Source organism: Anas acuta, chromosome 3 (genome assembly GCF_963932015.1).
Source record: "Anas acuta chromosome 3, bAnaAcu1.1, whole genome shotgun sequence".
NCBI classification, from domain to species: domain Eukaryota; kingdom Metazoa; phylum Chordata; class Aves; order Anseriformes; family Anatidae; genus Anas; species Anas acuta.
This window is the reverse complement of record NC_088981.1, coordinates 108,634,359-108,650,001: the sequence shown is the minus strand read 5'-3', so window position 1 is coordinate 108,650,001 and position 15,643 is coordinate 108,634,359. Positions and strand designations below refer to the sequence as shown.

The 15,643-nt window shown below is 45.5% G+C and overlaps 1 protein-coding gene across 3 annotated transcripts in view; it reads left to right on the top strand.

Moving 5' to 3' along the window:
- HS1BP3 (HCLS1 binding protein 3) overlaps window positions 1–15,643 on the top strand; it is a 72,336-nt gene that overhangs the window by 15,457 nt on the left and 41,236 nt on the right. For all 3 annotated transcript variants that reach the window (XM_068678705.1, XM_068678703.1, XM_068678704.1), the window contains exon 4: window positions 274–493. In XM_068678705.1, coding sequence (XP_068534806.1) covers window positions 274–493 — 220 coding nt within the window. The remainder of the gene's footprint in view (window positions 1–273; window positions 494–15,643) is intronic.

Here is a 15,643-nt window from a genome sequence, read left to right as displayed (position 1 = left end):
CTATAGAAGGAACATAAATAAGCATGTGTTTTAGATAAAGTTCATTTCCTTTGTCTTTCTCTACTTGACTTCTTTAAATCAGTAAACAGACCAGAAATATGACAATACATCAGTGGATAGAAGGGAGAATTGGGAATGCTGGAAGAGTTTCACAAAAGCTAATCATATACACCATTTCTCAAACAAAATCATGAGAAAAAGGTGCAAGGCATGAAATAAAACATGACTGTAGTCCTGTGTATTCAGTTTTGCATCCTTAATTGTATTTTGCAGGGACAAAATCTACTAGTGTCATTGACTTCAAGGGTAAAAACATTCCTGATGACAAAGAGAAAGAAGATGAAGAAAATGAAGCATTGGATTTTTTCAAAGAGGAAAAGACACCTGATTTAATTTCAGAGCTTGTATCAGTGAAGGGTGCCAAAAAATGTGAGAAGAAAGAACAGGAAGAGGAGGAAGAAGAGGAAGATTTAGACCCTCTTGGTATAATCAGGTATAGACTCAATACCTTTGTTATTTAATTTTTAGCTCAATTTTCTAAGCAAATGAGGCTGTTCCATGTCACTGTCCTCTCATCCCAACCTTTCTGTAAAATATTTCACAGAGGAGAAGAGGCCTCTCATATTATGTTTCTATCCAGTTCATGATGAAGTGCCTCTGTAGAGGGAAGAGACTTTGTAGTGCCTCTTTAGTGCATGCCTCAGGGAATCCAGGTGAGAGAGAGACATTGAGAATGCCTTGATTACAGTATCAGCTGCAGTAGGCACTTCAGTGGACACTGCAGGGTGCCACCACAAAACATAAAGCCCCTGGGCTGCATTGGATGTGCCTCTCTGGAGTGCACTGGTGTTAACAGTGTCTGGAACTGCTTCTGAGCTGGCTGGTATCCAGAACGATGTGAAGTTACAGCAGTGTGAAGACCAAAAGAGCCAATGCATCGATCAGGATGTTCACATATAGGCTTTCTTTCCTCCTGCCCTTTTCTGAAGATGTCATGTGCTAAATGCCTCTAAGGCATAAGCAATAACAGCCTGAGAAACAGAATAATTGAATCAAAGCTTGCTGAAATTCGTATCTGGGTTTGCTTACCTGCCCAATAATTTTCTGAAGGCTATCACCACTTCAAGATGGAATTTCTCACTTAATTCCCAAAATCATGAGAAGCAAATTTACTACTAAAGCCTGAAAGCAAATTTAGTTTCCTAGTGGCCGGGATCATGAGTATTGACTACTTTTTTTAGTGCTTCTCAGGCTTTAGATGCCCAAGTAGAGGGGCCCCAAAAGCACTGATAGTAACAAGCCAGAACTCTCTGTTGGTGTTTCCCAGTTACCTTGAATTATTTGTGGAGTGGCCATTCAGTCCAGGTTCTAAGCCTGGGTCTCTCACACTGAAGTCAGGTCAACCACAAATGATTAATTCTGGGAGCACCATTTGGACTTTGCTTCTGGTAATAAAACCACATTTAATTGCTGGCATCCAGACAGTGTCCTTTTTACTTAAGATATTTCATCCTTTAAATATCACCAGGAAACTTTAAATATTATTCTTTTGACGAAGCATGTGCTTAATTACTCAGTATCAAAATCATTCCTTTGTTGAAGAGGAGTTTTAAAAAGTTAAGCAGCTATTTACAATGAAAAGCTTGATAAAGCAGTACTTCCCGCAAAATGGTCCTTAGTTGGTAGAGTTTATAAAAGAAGCTGTCCTTTTTTGGATAGGAAAATGATCTATTGGGTTAGCAAATGCAATGTTGTATTTTCAGACTTACAACAAGTATAAGCTGTAAAGAATGTGCTGTGCCAAAACAAGCAAGAGATTTTTTTTCCTGCCTCTCACAGTTTGACATAGCATTTGAAAGTCTGATTATTTTGTTCTTTTAATGCATTGGAGGATGAAAAGATCTGGTATTTAATCGTCATTTAGTTTATTGCTTCCATTCCTTCTGAGAACAGAATTATTAGTGAATCAGAATAATTTTGTTTATAGAAGAAGAAATATGGTATTAAGTGGTACAGTGCTGCAGCATGACATGTCATGCAGTCAGATGTTTTTCACTCTAAGTCAGTGGTTAGCTATCTATAAAAAGCCTCTCGGAATGTATTTATTATTATGCTTTTAAATCTCACATGTACAGTGTCACAGCAGAAATATAAACATGGAAATAAGAATCCTGAATCTGATTTAATATTGTTTCTATTCTCCTCTAACTCACCCAGCTTCCACAGAAGATATTTTTCATTCAGATCAGCGGTAGCAGGTTGAATGTAAGCAGTGTATCCCAGCTTTATGCCATCTAGTAATAGCAGGTGTCAAGATAAGACAAGGACAGGAGCTTAATTGGCAGTGAATGGCCACTTCTGGAATGACCAATGTAGTGTATCTTCCGTGCCCGCAAAATCATAGGTGATTACGTGCTTTAAAGAGGGAACTTGAGGACTCACAGCTTCAGGCATGCTTGAAGTTAGGTTGGGATGGGGATGAGTAAAAAATTAGGTAATACAGACCGGATAAATGTGTTTAGTACTACATAATTCCTTAACACATGCGTAATTCAGGTTAAAAAAATCCACAATCCTTACCCCTGTTTAAAAAGAAAATAAAAAATGAAAAAATGTAAAGTCAGCACTGAGACAATGGACTGGCGTCCATTGCAAGCAGTAGCGGTAGCCAAGGTTCTTTTGGGTAGCAGAGCCCTGACCTAAACTGAATCGTGTGTTTGGCATAATCTTACCATTTTTTTCTTTCTTTCTGGATGAGGATGAAACTGCTCCAGTAGCAGAGGCCTCCATATGTTGTCAGCATGCTTCATTTGGTAACAACTTCTCCTCCTGGGCCAGAAGGCTGCGACTTGGATTGGGCCCAGCACTGCTGCTGTGCTGCTCAACCACCAGATATCCAGCTAAATGTACTGGCCTTAGGAGTAATATGCTAAACTAGGGCCTTTTTTTCTGTTTTTATATTGCTGATGATCATCCAGGTGTAAGCTGGTAATGGCAGGCTCCTTTTCCCCGGAGGAGATGTCACAGTTGTGCCGGTCTCTTCCTCGTATTCAGGGCTGGGGCCGAGCTGCTCTTTCATGTCTGGTGGGCGACTCACGTGCCAATTCCATGTTCTTCAGCTTCTGTGGGTGTAAAGTGTGGCCTGCAAACCTACCTGGTGCTTCTTTGCCATATGATTCTCATGCTCAAAAGCTTACTTTCCGTGTTTGCAGAGTGTTCTTGCACCATGTCTGGGATCCCTAACAACAGAAAGCATTGCTTTCTTGTCCAAATCAGGAACATTTCAAAAACCATAATGCTTCTGATAAGGTTTGCAGCTTTTAACTCTCCCTGTTCCCCCTTACTTTTTCCAGGAATTTTTCTTCCTAGAATGAGAGGTACTCAAAATGAGGTTACATTTCTGGGGTGTAGTGCTGAAATTCAGCTGAAACGTGCTTTCAGAAGGTCTGCTTTTTCCTTTTTTCACTTTCTTGAGAGTTTGGAGTATTTTTATTCCAGTGTGTTGTCACCAGTTACTCTGCAAGTTTTTGTGGACGTTTGTAGAGACCTTCTCAGCTTTGGGCAGAATATACAGGTCCTGTAAGAACAAGCACTCCTCATACTGAGTAAGATAGTCCTTTAACATCAGCTGTGCAGTGGGGAATGAATGTATTGTACTCACGTTGGTAGCAGCAGCACATTTCTAGCTGTTTCCTTTTATTTTGCGGTCTAAGTGTGCGGTTACTTGTTATAGGGCTTTCTTGGCCAAAGTGTCTCTTTTAAAACTAGCATCTATTATTTTTTTCTGGAAAGCCATAATCCTTTATTAAAATGTTTTAATTCCTTTAGAGTGGGAAATCAGATAGGTATTTTACTCTACATCATAGGGAAAATATTAGGTTAATCACTTATCTTTTTTTCTCTGTTGTTGTCCTTAAAATGAAAGCAATAATACTGTTTATTACTCTTTTCTAAATCCACCTGTCTTAATATTTGCAGATAACTATTTTTAAGTACTCAATAGACTACAATAGCATTTTCAACGATATGTGTTGGTTTTTAGAGGTGCAGTATCTTTCAGCAGTGCTGAATCTTAAAGGGTTTTCTGGTAAATTACAAAATGTTACTGTGTGGCTAGTCACAATTGCAGGGGTTTCTACATCTGGAATGCCTTCAAGAATGAAAAAAGCAAGGGCACTGGATCCAAAAGAGGCTAATCCTCTAAAGGAGAAGGTGTGGAAGATAGCCACGAGAATAGCAGGAGCTATTCATCCACAGGCAGGATGTTTTTGATGATACTGCTGAAAATTCTGCAGTGGAAAAAGGTGTAATGTGCAATGGTGTAAGAAAAGATTTGCATGGAGCAAAGAGAAATGTGAAGCGATGTTCTTGGATGGTATCAATGGATGTGTTTAGTACTACATCTACATCATCTAGTTTACCATCTTGGATGGTAAACTCAGCAGTGCCAGGCCCTGCTGGCTGAGGCTGTCTGGGCATTATCTGGCTGCATCTGTGCTATTAGGTTCCCCTGCCCTCCATATGGGGTGCGCTGTGCTCAGAACGCCCCTGGAAATAGCTACTGGCCTGTGCTGTCTCCTGGGCTGTGGTTAGGATGGGTTACAAGACAGGTTGTCCCATGACAGGGGAGCACCAGGGACCTGTGCTCGGGCCCAGGGTGTGAAGAAATTACAAAATAAATAAATAAATAAATAAATGAAATAAATAGCCCTGAGCAGCTCTGTCCACAAGGGTTAGCTTTCTGCCTGCTGCCCTGTTTGCTCTCCATTTCCCCATTTGCCCGGAGGGTTTCCTAGGGTTTTGCTTTCTGTAGGGAATCCAGGCAACCAGTTGAGGATTCTTCTTCTACTGGGTCCAAGAAGGACCATGTTAGGTACTTCTAACTCTGTATCTCAAAACAACTTTAAAATCACATCACAGTAAGCGAGCTATTTTTTTGTCTTCTCCTTCTGTGGATGAACTGTACGGTTTTATTGCGTGTAGGTTGAAGTCAAGGGCTTTAACATCTCTCCCCTCACTTTAAAACTGACTTACTTGTATTCAATTTATCCCGATAAACTTGATACAGCAGCTGATTAAAATGACTCAGAACCAGCTTTTCTGAACACAGCAGCAATGATTTTGCAAAAAGAACAGGAGGACTTCATGGGTTAAAGCATGCAGCAGCCCTGTACATGCATTTCTTTGGCCACAATTAAATTGTGAAGTAATATTTGTTCCCTAGCTCAGAGAACCCACCTTTTCCTGTGCTTCCCTGCCTCCATCAGCTCTTAGCACCCCTCACCAGAGCCTCTTTTCCATGTTCCCTCCCTTCCGTCCTTTTTCCTTTGCCTCCCTAAACCGTGCAGTGACAGCACATCCTCCAGCCCACAATTTTTCCTGGCAGACTGCACAGGGCCATGAGGTGGGTATTCCCCAGGCAAGGGCTCTTCTGTCTCCTCGTGGGTCCGTGAGAGCTTCTGTCTCCACTCTCTCCCTTTCCTATTGTTTCAGCGGATTTCCCCTCGTGGCTTCTCCTCATCTCATTTCGTCCCTTCCCAGAGGAATGAAGGCACATGGGCGGATTGGAGCTTTGCATCTGTTGGGTATAAACATAGATGGAGCTAACTCCTGACACCAGGTCAGAAGGGATGGGGCCGGAGAGGGCTGACCCTTCGGGATCCCGCTGCCAAAAGTTTTTAAAAGCCTTGTAGCTCATTGTTGTTGCGGTCAAGCTCAATCACCGCTGGTGCCAGAGGTTTGTCATCGCTGGGTTTGGTTAGCAAGGGGATTATTAAAGGACTCGGGACCTTTTCTGGCTGCAGACAGAGTGGACAATGGCTTTTAGCAACAGCTTGGTGGGGAGGAAGCAGCCGGGCAGCAAGCCCTGGCCGTGCCAGAGCCCTGCAGAGCCAGGCGGGCTGCTGGAGAAGGGCTGCTGGTGCACGAGCCAGCAGTTATTGCTGGGTTGCATCCCAATGGCAGCCCCACTAGGGTTTGACTCCTGAGCTATCATCCCAGTGTTCCCTTGCCTTTCCTTTTCTTCCCTGTTGTGCCTTAGGCTGGCCTCAGCCTTTTTGTCTTTGGGGGCAAAATTTCATCTTGCTTCCTCTGCCAGAAACGCTGGGCTGCTGCGAATGGCTCACCCAGAGGCAGAAGTCAGCTTCGGGGGAGTCCTGCGTTTTGCATCTTTCCAAGCGTTTTTATTGATGGCATGCCCGGAGCTGTAATCGGTGAGGGCAGGGTGCTTGCTGGTGGGTTTGTGCCTCAAAGGACGACGAGAATATCTGCAGGCTGCAGCAGTGCCGTGGCTCAGCTGCTGGCTGCCGGACAGATGGTCTAGAGCAAACTTGTCACAATGTGTGTTCAGCTGCTGTGTCTTCTGCTCCTTGGTCGGCAGGATTGTAACCCTGTGCTGCTACTTCTACTCCTCAGCATCCTCCTGCTCTTCAGCAACTTGTAAATTCACAATTGTGTTTTGGTCTGGCCAGGTGAGTGCATGTCTTCCTCTCTGAATCCAGCAGGATTCATGCACAGCAGCAGAAACACTCGCCTGTCTGTCCCGACCGTGAGAGAAGGTGTAGGTGTCAGAACATCAAAGAAGAGGGAAGATCCAGGTTATGTTTTCTTTAATGAAATTCAGATAGTTAAAACAATGAACAAAAAACAAAAAGAGCCTTGTTTTCCTAGCAGTGTGTGCATCCGTGCTCGCAGCTGTGAAGCCTTCAGATATTTGAACAGGCAGACCTTTATATTCTGCGACTCGTTGAGTCACAAGTTGAGGTTGCAAGGCATGCCCAGCCAGCACTTTGCCAAGTGACACAAGTATTTGTCTCAAGTCCAATCCAGCTGCTGTCGGATTGGCAACGTGCAAAATCCTAGTAAACAACCCCGTCGGCCTGCCACTGAAACATTTCTGGCAGTTGAATTTTTTCCGAAAACCAAGGACATGGTTTGATGTAGTAATCTTCCCCATCAAAGAAAGGAAAAAAGAAAAGACAGCAAAAATGTGTGAATTACCTGCCCATCCAAATAGAGGATGAGCCTTATGTCCTTTTCACAGAATTGTCTGTTCTCAACACTTCTTAGGGGCAAACTCATAGCCTTCCTTGGAGATGGCTTAATTGAGTGGAGAGGGAGTAACGCAGGATGGCAGGGATGCTCTCTCCTTGCAGCAAGTCAGTCTCTCCCGTTTGCCTGTCCTGAAGTTCATTTATATTTATAGATGCCTTGTGAGTGTTCTTTTCCCATATACAGATCATGGAATGAGCTTTCTTTTTCTTTCTGTCTCTAATCTCGTCTCTTCAGCTCAGCTTCCCACGTGTTTCTCTTCTGCAAAACTTGCCATCTCCCCCCAGATGGGAGGTTGAGGGTGATCGAAAGAAAACAGTGGAAAATGAACATATGTTTAGCTATTAAATCTCACATAAACATCCATATTAGTTCAGTGTTTTCTCCCGTGAGTGATTGCTCTGGGGTGTGGGAAGATGTTTTCCTTGGGAGAGCTCTACCAGGGTCTGTGTGGCTCCGTGGAGTGGAACTGAGAAGCTTTTGTAGCCGTACTTCCCAACCAGGGAAACTGAGGTTGATGAGTGAGGGACTCAGCCTTCTTCTCATGGCTCTTCTGTGGTAGTCGCTAGCTTAATGTAAGTGAATTCAGGAGAACTGAGATTTTCTGGTTTTGCAGTTGTGGGTTACATCCTTCAGGAGAACAGATTTGCTGGGTGAATGTAAAAAACCTTCTGTGTATCCACCTCTGGTAAGCAGAAGAAACTGTACCTTGGGATCAGAGCTAGGGCACTCGGACTGCTGGAGAGGAGAGGATGCACAGATCACAGCTCTGAAGTTGGCTGCTCGGTGTTTTATTCTACAAATAGTCACTTCCCTGACCCAAGGAAAACCTCTAAGAGTCCTCCCCCATGCCAGCATTGTCCTTATCTGCATTCGTATTTCCTGATCGAGCCTTGGATTTGGGGCCCTATAAAATTATGCAGTCATTGTTTCCCCAGGTTTTGCTTCGCATGTTGAAGCAATTGCCTCAGTTAAACTTCAGTGGTGAGTTTCTGTCGCGGCTGGCTTGGATGATTCCAGCACATCCACAGCTGGAACGTGAGGCTCCTCTGGGAGGGAGCTGGGGTAATTATTTTAATGTGCTTCATTTTCTTTCTGATTAGAGCACTGCATATATTTAAATGGCTTTTATAAATAGTAATTTTGTGTTTATACCATCAACCTAAACCCAGAGGACTGCAAATAGCTCTATAGGCTGCGCAGCCTTGCATCTGTGCGTGCCATCCGGAACGTGCCATCCGTTTTCGTGCAGAAGGCGAGTGGAGCTCCACCTGGGGTAAAACGCAGCGAGGGCTCAGTGCAGCAGCTCACAGCAGCATCAGCACTGAGCAGAGAGCAGGTAATGCACGGGGAATGGTGCCGGTATGAATGCAAACACCCAGCTTGGAATTCAACCAGCTCACTGGATTAAATCCTGCTGCTTTTAAGGAAGATGGCATGGGATTTTTAATGGACCTGGTTTACTGTTTTCGATGCGTTAAAGCACAGCGCAGGTGAACCTGCCATGCACTTTTCTGCATATGAAATCATTTTCGAGCCAAGTAATGATGGGGAGCTGGCACCAAATAACATTGCCACTAGCTGGCACCAGCTTTCAGATAATTCCCACAGTCCTGTAAGCGAACTCTCAGCTTTTGGTTTTCCCATCCTGTTTTAACAGCAGTGTGCGGTCATCTGTAGCAGTGCGGAACCGAACAGCGATGCAGGCGTGCGGAAGCTGCCACGAGCCGTTCTGCAGGCACATTAAGCAAGTCCTTCATTAGCCGAGACAGATTCGTAGGAGGCAGGAGATCCTTCAGAAGGGGTACAGGATAAATTTACCACTACACAGAATCAAAAGTGTGGTGTTTTTTCTTATTTATTTATTATTTCGGCTTTGGAAGAGGATTGAGCATGATGTAATGGGGCAGATTTAAACATGTTTTGTTCCATGGACTTTACAATAATAGGATGACTCAAGTCCTTAATTAGAATAAAAAAGCATTACCTCATCGATTAGCCTGCGCCTTTCACTGAGGCACGGGAAATCTTTAATCAGCAGGCCTGGGGAACTGCATGTAGATGAGACAGACTGCTAATGAGGGATGGATTCAGAGGTGCTCTGTTGTTTTTTTGTTCACCTCCTATAACAGAATGGTTTGCTCTGGAAGAAGCTGTCTGAGGGGTGACTGTGTGCTCAGTTTAAATCGAGATGGGAGACTTGCTTGTCTTTTCATCTGATGCTGTCAGATCCCTAAATCAGCAGACTTAATAAAACCATTGTTCCCTTTTCCCCACGGACCTGCTGCAGAAATTTCTGTCTTGGTTTCAAAGGATCAAAGAACTAGCTTTTGGAAAACCATTTCTGGAAGCAGTCTGTAAAACTTTGCCAAAAATGCATGAATTATCCATTGTAGCTACAGGCTGGTACTAATTAACACACCTGGGGGATCACAGCCTCTTGCTCCTACCCCTTGCAGCATTTGGCCAGATCTGGAGTCATGTGAAGTGCCAGCAAAAGGAGGAATGTCCTTAAGGACAGACACACATCTGGGACTCTGCAGCTCTTTATTCTGCTCTTGAGTTTCTCAGGTCACATCTTGGTTACGTTACTTGAAAAGTTTACTCTCTCCGTTACCCCTTTGGTAGAAGGAACAGAACTGATTTCATAGCTCTGCCTGGGGAAAAGTTCACCTCTGCACAGAAACGTGACATTCAGATTGCTGTTAATAGGAATTATCATCAATGTGATAGTAAGGATTTCTATTGCATTAAATAATTTTGGGGTAAGACCCAAAAGCCTTTACTTACTTGCTCCCCAAAGTAAGCTGGCCACCTCCAGTCCACACCCAGAGCAAGCTGGCTACATCCAAACCAGAAACGGCCCTGAGCCTGTAGTGATCCTTAAACTATGTCCAGGCATTATCTGGGGGAGCAATAATTCCCAAAACTTGCAGGACAGACATCGTGTGCCAAGGCGTTTTTGCAGCAAGTTTGCAGCCTGGCCCCTGGGGTCAGCCTCTGGGGCCAGCCCTGGTGTCTCAGCTGGCTTGGAAAAGGGCTTGGCTTGGGTTTTTGCTAGTATAGGCAATTTCCCGAGGTCTGCTCTCTGAACCATGATTTTCTGTAATAACTGCTACTGCCTTGGCATGGCACACAAACTAGTCAGAGTGGCTTGAGTGGAAGATTTCCAAGCCTCTTCTCTGCCTTGCTTTATTGCTTTTTGTCTATAATCGCATCTGAGGCATTTTTGAAGGCATCATTAAGCACAAAACACAATGTCTTGCCCTCAAAACCACCTTACAACATTATCTAGACCCATTTGCTAAAGATGTCTCATTTTTCATCAGCGTGATGGGTGATCTGCCAGCGTTGGCTGTTCCTGTGTATGACAATCTTGTCCTGGAAACTTGTTTCTCCGTCATCCATCTTCCTCGGCTTGGTTATGAGTGACAGAGGCATGGCACCAGTGTTCCTGTAATACACTAAAAAAAAAAAAAGAAAGCATAAGCAAAAAAGGCTCCTGAGGGCTGACCCTCCCTTCCTCCCTCAGGGGCTCTTCCAGCAACCCCCTAACTAATCGGAGTTGTTTTTATTTGCTCAGCCCTGCTGCCAAGAGACAAGGGCAGTGCCATGCAAGGCAGGATGCTCGGATGGGAAGGAGAAGCATGCGGTCCAGAGCTGCTGGCCAAGGTCTCGGGGGAATTAGTTTCAATTCTCTGTTTCAAAGACATCCTGTTTAGGCTGTAGGCTGCTCACTTCTGGTTTTTGGAACCTCGTTTTGTTCTCAATCTGTGAACAAAAGATCGTCAGCGTTCGCTGCTGCAGAGAGGTGCAGTGAGAGTAAGCTCTGAAAGGCTGCGAGGTGTTTGGGGGCTGTCCCAAAATGTTGCAGCCTGCTGGTAACAAGCCCCTGGGAGGTGGTGGGAGATGTAAGGAGACGTCGGATCCTTCACTCTTCCTGCCTCGTGGAGGAGCTGGCTGTGTTTGCAGGGCGCCTGCCAGCTGTTGGCAGCACAGTGCCATTGCTCGAGGGAGGGGAGGCTCCGTGCTGCTGCTGTGCACTGTAAGGAGATGTTACCGATGGGTGATAGGTAAGATGCCAAGGGATTCTTGAACCCCATGGACAAATAGACAGCGTGGTGAAGGACAGGCTCCCTCTGCTCTCTGCCTATCAGTTCTGGGAGGGGCAGCCACACAGGACACCTTCCCAGGCTATTTCCAAAAGGCAACGTGGAGAAGACTGCATCAGGTTTATCTCCATCCACAGTCCTCTGGCAATATCTGATCCAAGCTTTGCACCTTCAAACACCACCATGTGCCTTCTTTCTATGCTCAAGGCATGTCAAGCACCCTCCATCTCAGGCTATCGCTTCGCAGGGCTCTAGCAGAACCCTCCTATTATTTCAGGCACCTCGAAACCATCTGAAAACCAGATGTAGAATAACAATTACAGGGGTGCTGCACAGAGAAGGGGAAGACCCAACGCCAAGAGGATACAGCACTGCCCTAGCCCTGTGCATGTATGTGCTGCCTCCTCTGTTCATGGCATCTCTGCTGCAGATTTCTGCTGGCTTCGAGCTCCTTCCCTTCTTCAGGGAGATCCCACGCAGGTAGCAGTCCTTGGGGGCAGAAAGGAGACGGGTGGGCCATGCAGAGTGGCTCGGTGAGGGGCACCAGGCAGCCCCAGCAGTCAGCACCAGGCATCGTGGCAGTGTGTGCTGTATCATATGGCTGCAGCCACACTGGTCCCATGGCCTTGGTTCTCTCTCCTAGCCATGTGGCATGTGAAAGGTCAGCTGCAGCATTTCTCCTTATGAACCCAGGTCCTGAAATGGCCTGGGGATGTGTTTTCCATATGAAATCATCATTCTTTCCACCCCAGCATTGCCACAGCCATTGTAACAGCGGGGAGTGGGAGCATAAAACATGGTGCAGTTATTTGTAATTGCCGCTCCCCTGCTGTCACCAGCATTGTTTTATCGCTTTCCCACTAGTTCCCTCCTCCTGACACAGATCACTGATATAAATTCTGCTTCCCCTGTGTATTCAATGAAAGATTCCCCTTGCCCAACTCCAGTTCATTTCCCACATCTTGACAACTTACTGGTTTAATTGTACCAGGTGCTCCCCAGATGTAAATATGCTCATATACTAATATAATTTGAGTACAGTCAGGATTCGTGAGACAGCAAACTGGCCCAAAAGATGAAGTTACTTGCCCAGGCTCACACCGTGAACCAACAGCAGCTAATCCTCCATGAGAAGAGCTCTCCATGAGGTCTCGTGTAGCCTGGGATTTGAAAACACGAGACATTTACCAGCGTTTCTACCCAAAGCTCTTTTCCCTCTTCCATTTTCTCTCTGGCATCCCTCGCAGTGCCTGGATCTTCAGCATTTCAAATGCTGCTGGCCCCAAGGGAGGCAGCTGGCGGTAGCACATCATCAGGTAGTTAATGGGAGTGAGGAGCAGCGCCGGTAATGAATCAGTGGGGTGGAGCCGCAGGCTCACATCACTGGTGCAGAGTAATAATTCCCAGGGGGATGAGATGATAGTTAGAGGCCGCGCTGAGATCATCCAGCTGCAGTCTCTGAAAAGTGCCGGGGGAGTAGCAAGCAGCGCTCTGGGTGAGCAGAGCCCAGGGATTTTTGTCAGTAGGAGCAGAATGATTTGGGTTACGCTTTTAGAGCGCTGCCGTGGCTGTTAAGTAACAGCGGTGCTGAGCTGGATCTCCTGCATCTCATGGAAAGGCTCCTGCTTTCTTTTGCTTTCAGCTGGGTGTTTGTGGGCTGCTTGCATCTGTCAGGTTTCTGTGATCCAGGCTGACCTCGCTGTGCTTCCCAGGCCAACCCATCCACCCCACCTGGCAGGCAGCTGCCGTGAGCACCGAGCTGGATGCTCAGCCCCTGAAATCACTGATGCTGCAAAAGCCTGTGTGCTGAGAAGTCAGGCCAGTTACCGATAAAAACGTAAACAGGAATCCAATTAAAAAAATAACAGAGGACTACGTCAGCTATTTTTCTGCTTGCAGCAGAAAGAAGCCCCTTGGCAGCTGCCTCTGCAGAGCCTCAGGTGCCTTGCTGAGGAGGGAGAGGTCTGTGTCTGCCCGCTCCCCGGTGTGCCTGCTCCTGCAGTCTGACCTCCAGCAGCGTCTGCAACAACACAAGTAAAATTTGCTTCGTGCAGTAGGTGTATCTGTGGCCTGGGGAACATTTCACCCAGGGCAATTTTATCTTACCCCTGTTTAAAACAAAACAAAACACCTTTAGGCAAGAAAGTCACGTTTCGTTTTTATGGCAGGTGTTTTGGTCTCGTGATCAGCCGGAGAGGCAGCAGCCGGAGCACAGGGTTGCATCCCCAACAGCAGTGTCATTTAGCTCTGACAATGCCTTGCTGTGCCCTTCTCTATTTCACTCCCCGTGGAGCCAGCTCTGCGTTGTGGCGAGAGGTTTGTTTCTCCATGGTGTGGAAGGCAGAGCAGCACGGAGAAAGAAGTGACCTCTGTGAACAGCAGGATGGCAGGGGGGCCGCCTGGGGGGGAAGACAATGGAAAAGCAGGCTCAGCCCCATCTTCCTTCCTCGGGCTCTGTCATCAGCCAGTGGAGATGCTGCTCCTTCACAGCAGTCTGCCTTTGAGCTCAAATCCTGCTTGGCTGCTGCCGGAGCCTGCTCACTGCTTGGGTCACCAGTCCTCCGGCTTTTCATGAGCCCTCTAAATGTAGTGTGACAGGTATGTCACAATTTTTTGGGCCTGACACTTTTTTTTTTGTGCCTCGAACATCATTTGAGGTTCGTTAGAGGGTTTCATAGGTTGAGGGTTGGACTCTGCAGGTACCAGGCAAAAAAAAGGAGGGTGCCCTTCACACAGTTATCCATGGAGCCTCTGGGACTAGAGAGGCCAGAGGTTTTTAGAAGTGAACAAACATCCTCTTTTGTCATGTTATCTATTTGGGCCTCTCTGTCCACAGGCAGATTAAAACGAGATTTGTGCCTGCAGTCTTGTGTTCTTGTACCACTTCTGCTTTTGGATGCGGTGAGGAGGGAATTCTCTTGAGGCAGCAGCACAAGGGAAGTTGTCTCCTGCTGAGGAACATGATACGAGGCTGGGAGGCTGTCAGGCAGAGGTGGCAGGAGATGCCAGCATTCTGTTTGCCAGGAAATGAAGATCAGGTAACATGAAACTAAACCTTTGCAAAGCAGACAGAGAATAGCCACAGGCTGCTTGTCCTTGGGAGGAGGCCCCAAGGTCTTGCTGGTCCTGCTGATTGGAGTTGGGAGTGACCAACACTTCTGGAAGTGCAGCATCAACTACTCACCTGTTCAGTGCTTTTCAGAAATGATTAAAATATGTCCAACAAGAAGCTCCAGGGGTATACTTGTGTGTGAGTTGGCTTTTTTCAGCATTTCAGTGTTGAAGAAACCATTCACTTCTCCAAAGCAATTGTTGTTTGCATTTGTCACTTGTACTTGCTACTTTTAAGAATTCTCATCACAACGTTTAAGGTAATTGTTGTTCTAAATTCAGAGACCTTTAAGTGTCCCAGCAATTGTATTCCAGAAATGTGACATCCTGTGGAAATTCAAATGTAAAAGAAAGGGGCTGAGTATAGAGGTTTCCAGTATGACCACTGGTTATCACCCAAACCGTGTATGCTTTCATTACCATAAAGTCCCTATTTCTGGTGCCTTTTTTTTCTCCTGAATCTGTTGAGCATGTGACAGACACATGCTCACTAGCCAGTTTTTTTCACGCCCTCTTCGTTTCAGCTCGGTTGACTTTGATTGTAAAGCTGCTCAGGACATTTTGTGAAAAACGTCTCATAAAGGGACAGTGCTGACCGGTTGATTTCATTACAGTTGTCCTATTCACATTCCTGTCAAGTGGCACGTGTTGTTGCTGAGTTGTACAGCGGGTAGATAGACCCCTTCAGAGGTGTGCAGCAGAGAGCTTGCCCACAGATTTCCTGCCTTAGGACATACAGACCTGTAGCAATTATTAAATAGTGGAAGAGAATGAATTTTTTTGTTGTTGCGGTGTATTTTTTTTAGGGTCAAAATATAGATCTAGGGCCAATTCCTGGAAGTAACTCCATTTGCTTGGACAGTGACCTTAAAGGAAATAGACCAAGGATTAACATTTGGTAGACTAGGTTAAATCCAAACTGTTCTTCCTAATTTTTTCCTTATAAAGTTTCCTGTCTCCAGAAAGATTTTATATTTATTTAACAGTTAACATGTATTTTGTCTTTATAGAAAACTAACTTGTAAACACGCTTGTTTATTTTTGGTGGTCAGCAGTTATAGCTGGTTATCATTTTCGATCAGCTTCAAACTCTTCCTTTTCTCTTCCTTTGCTAACTTGCCTATTGTTTTTTATGCTTAATTTCGTCTTCTTTTCTCTTTCCCCTCCCTTCTGTTTTCCTACTTTCCCATTGCAGCTTCCTGTTTTCCCCTTCACTTGGCAGCCTGTGGTCTTTTTCAAAAGCATAATTTGACCAACAATAGTAAACTTTAGAATTAAAACAGAAAAAGAAGAGACCAGCATAGAGGAGTGGAGGGTACATGATGCAGATGAGGGGAGAAGAGGGCTGAAGATGACCAGGAGGCTTGGAG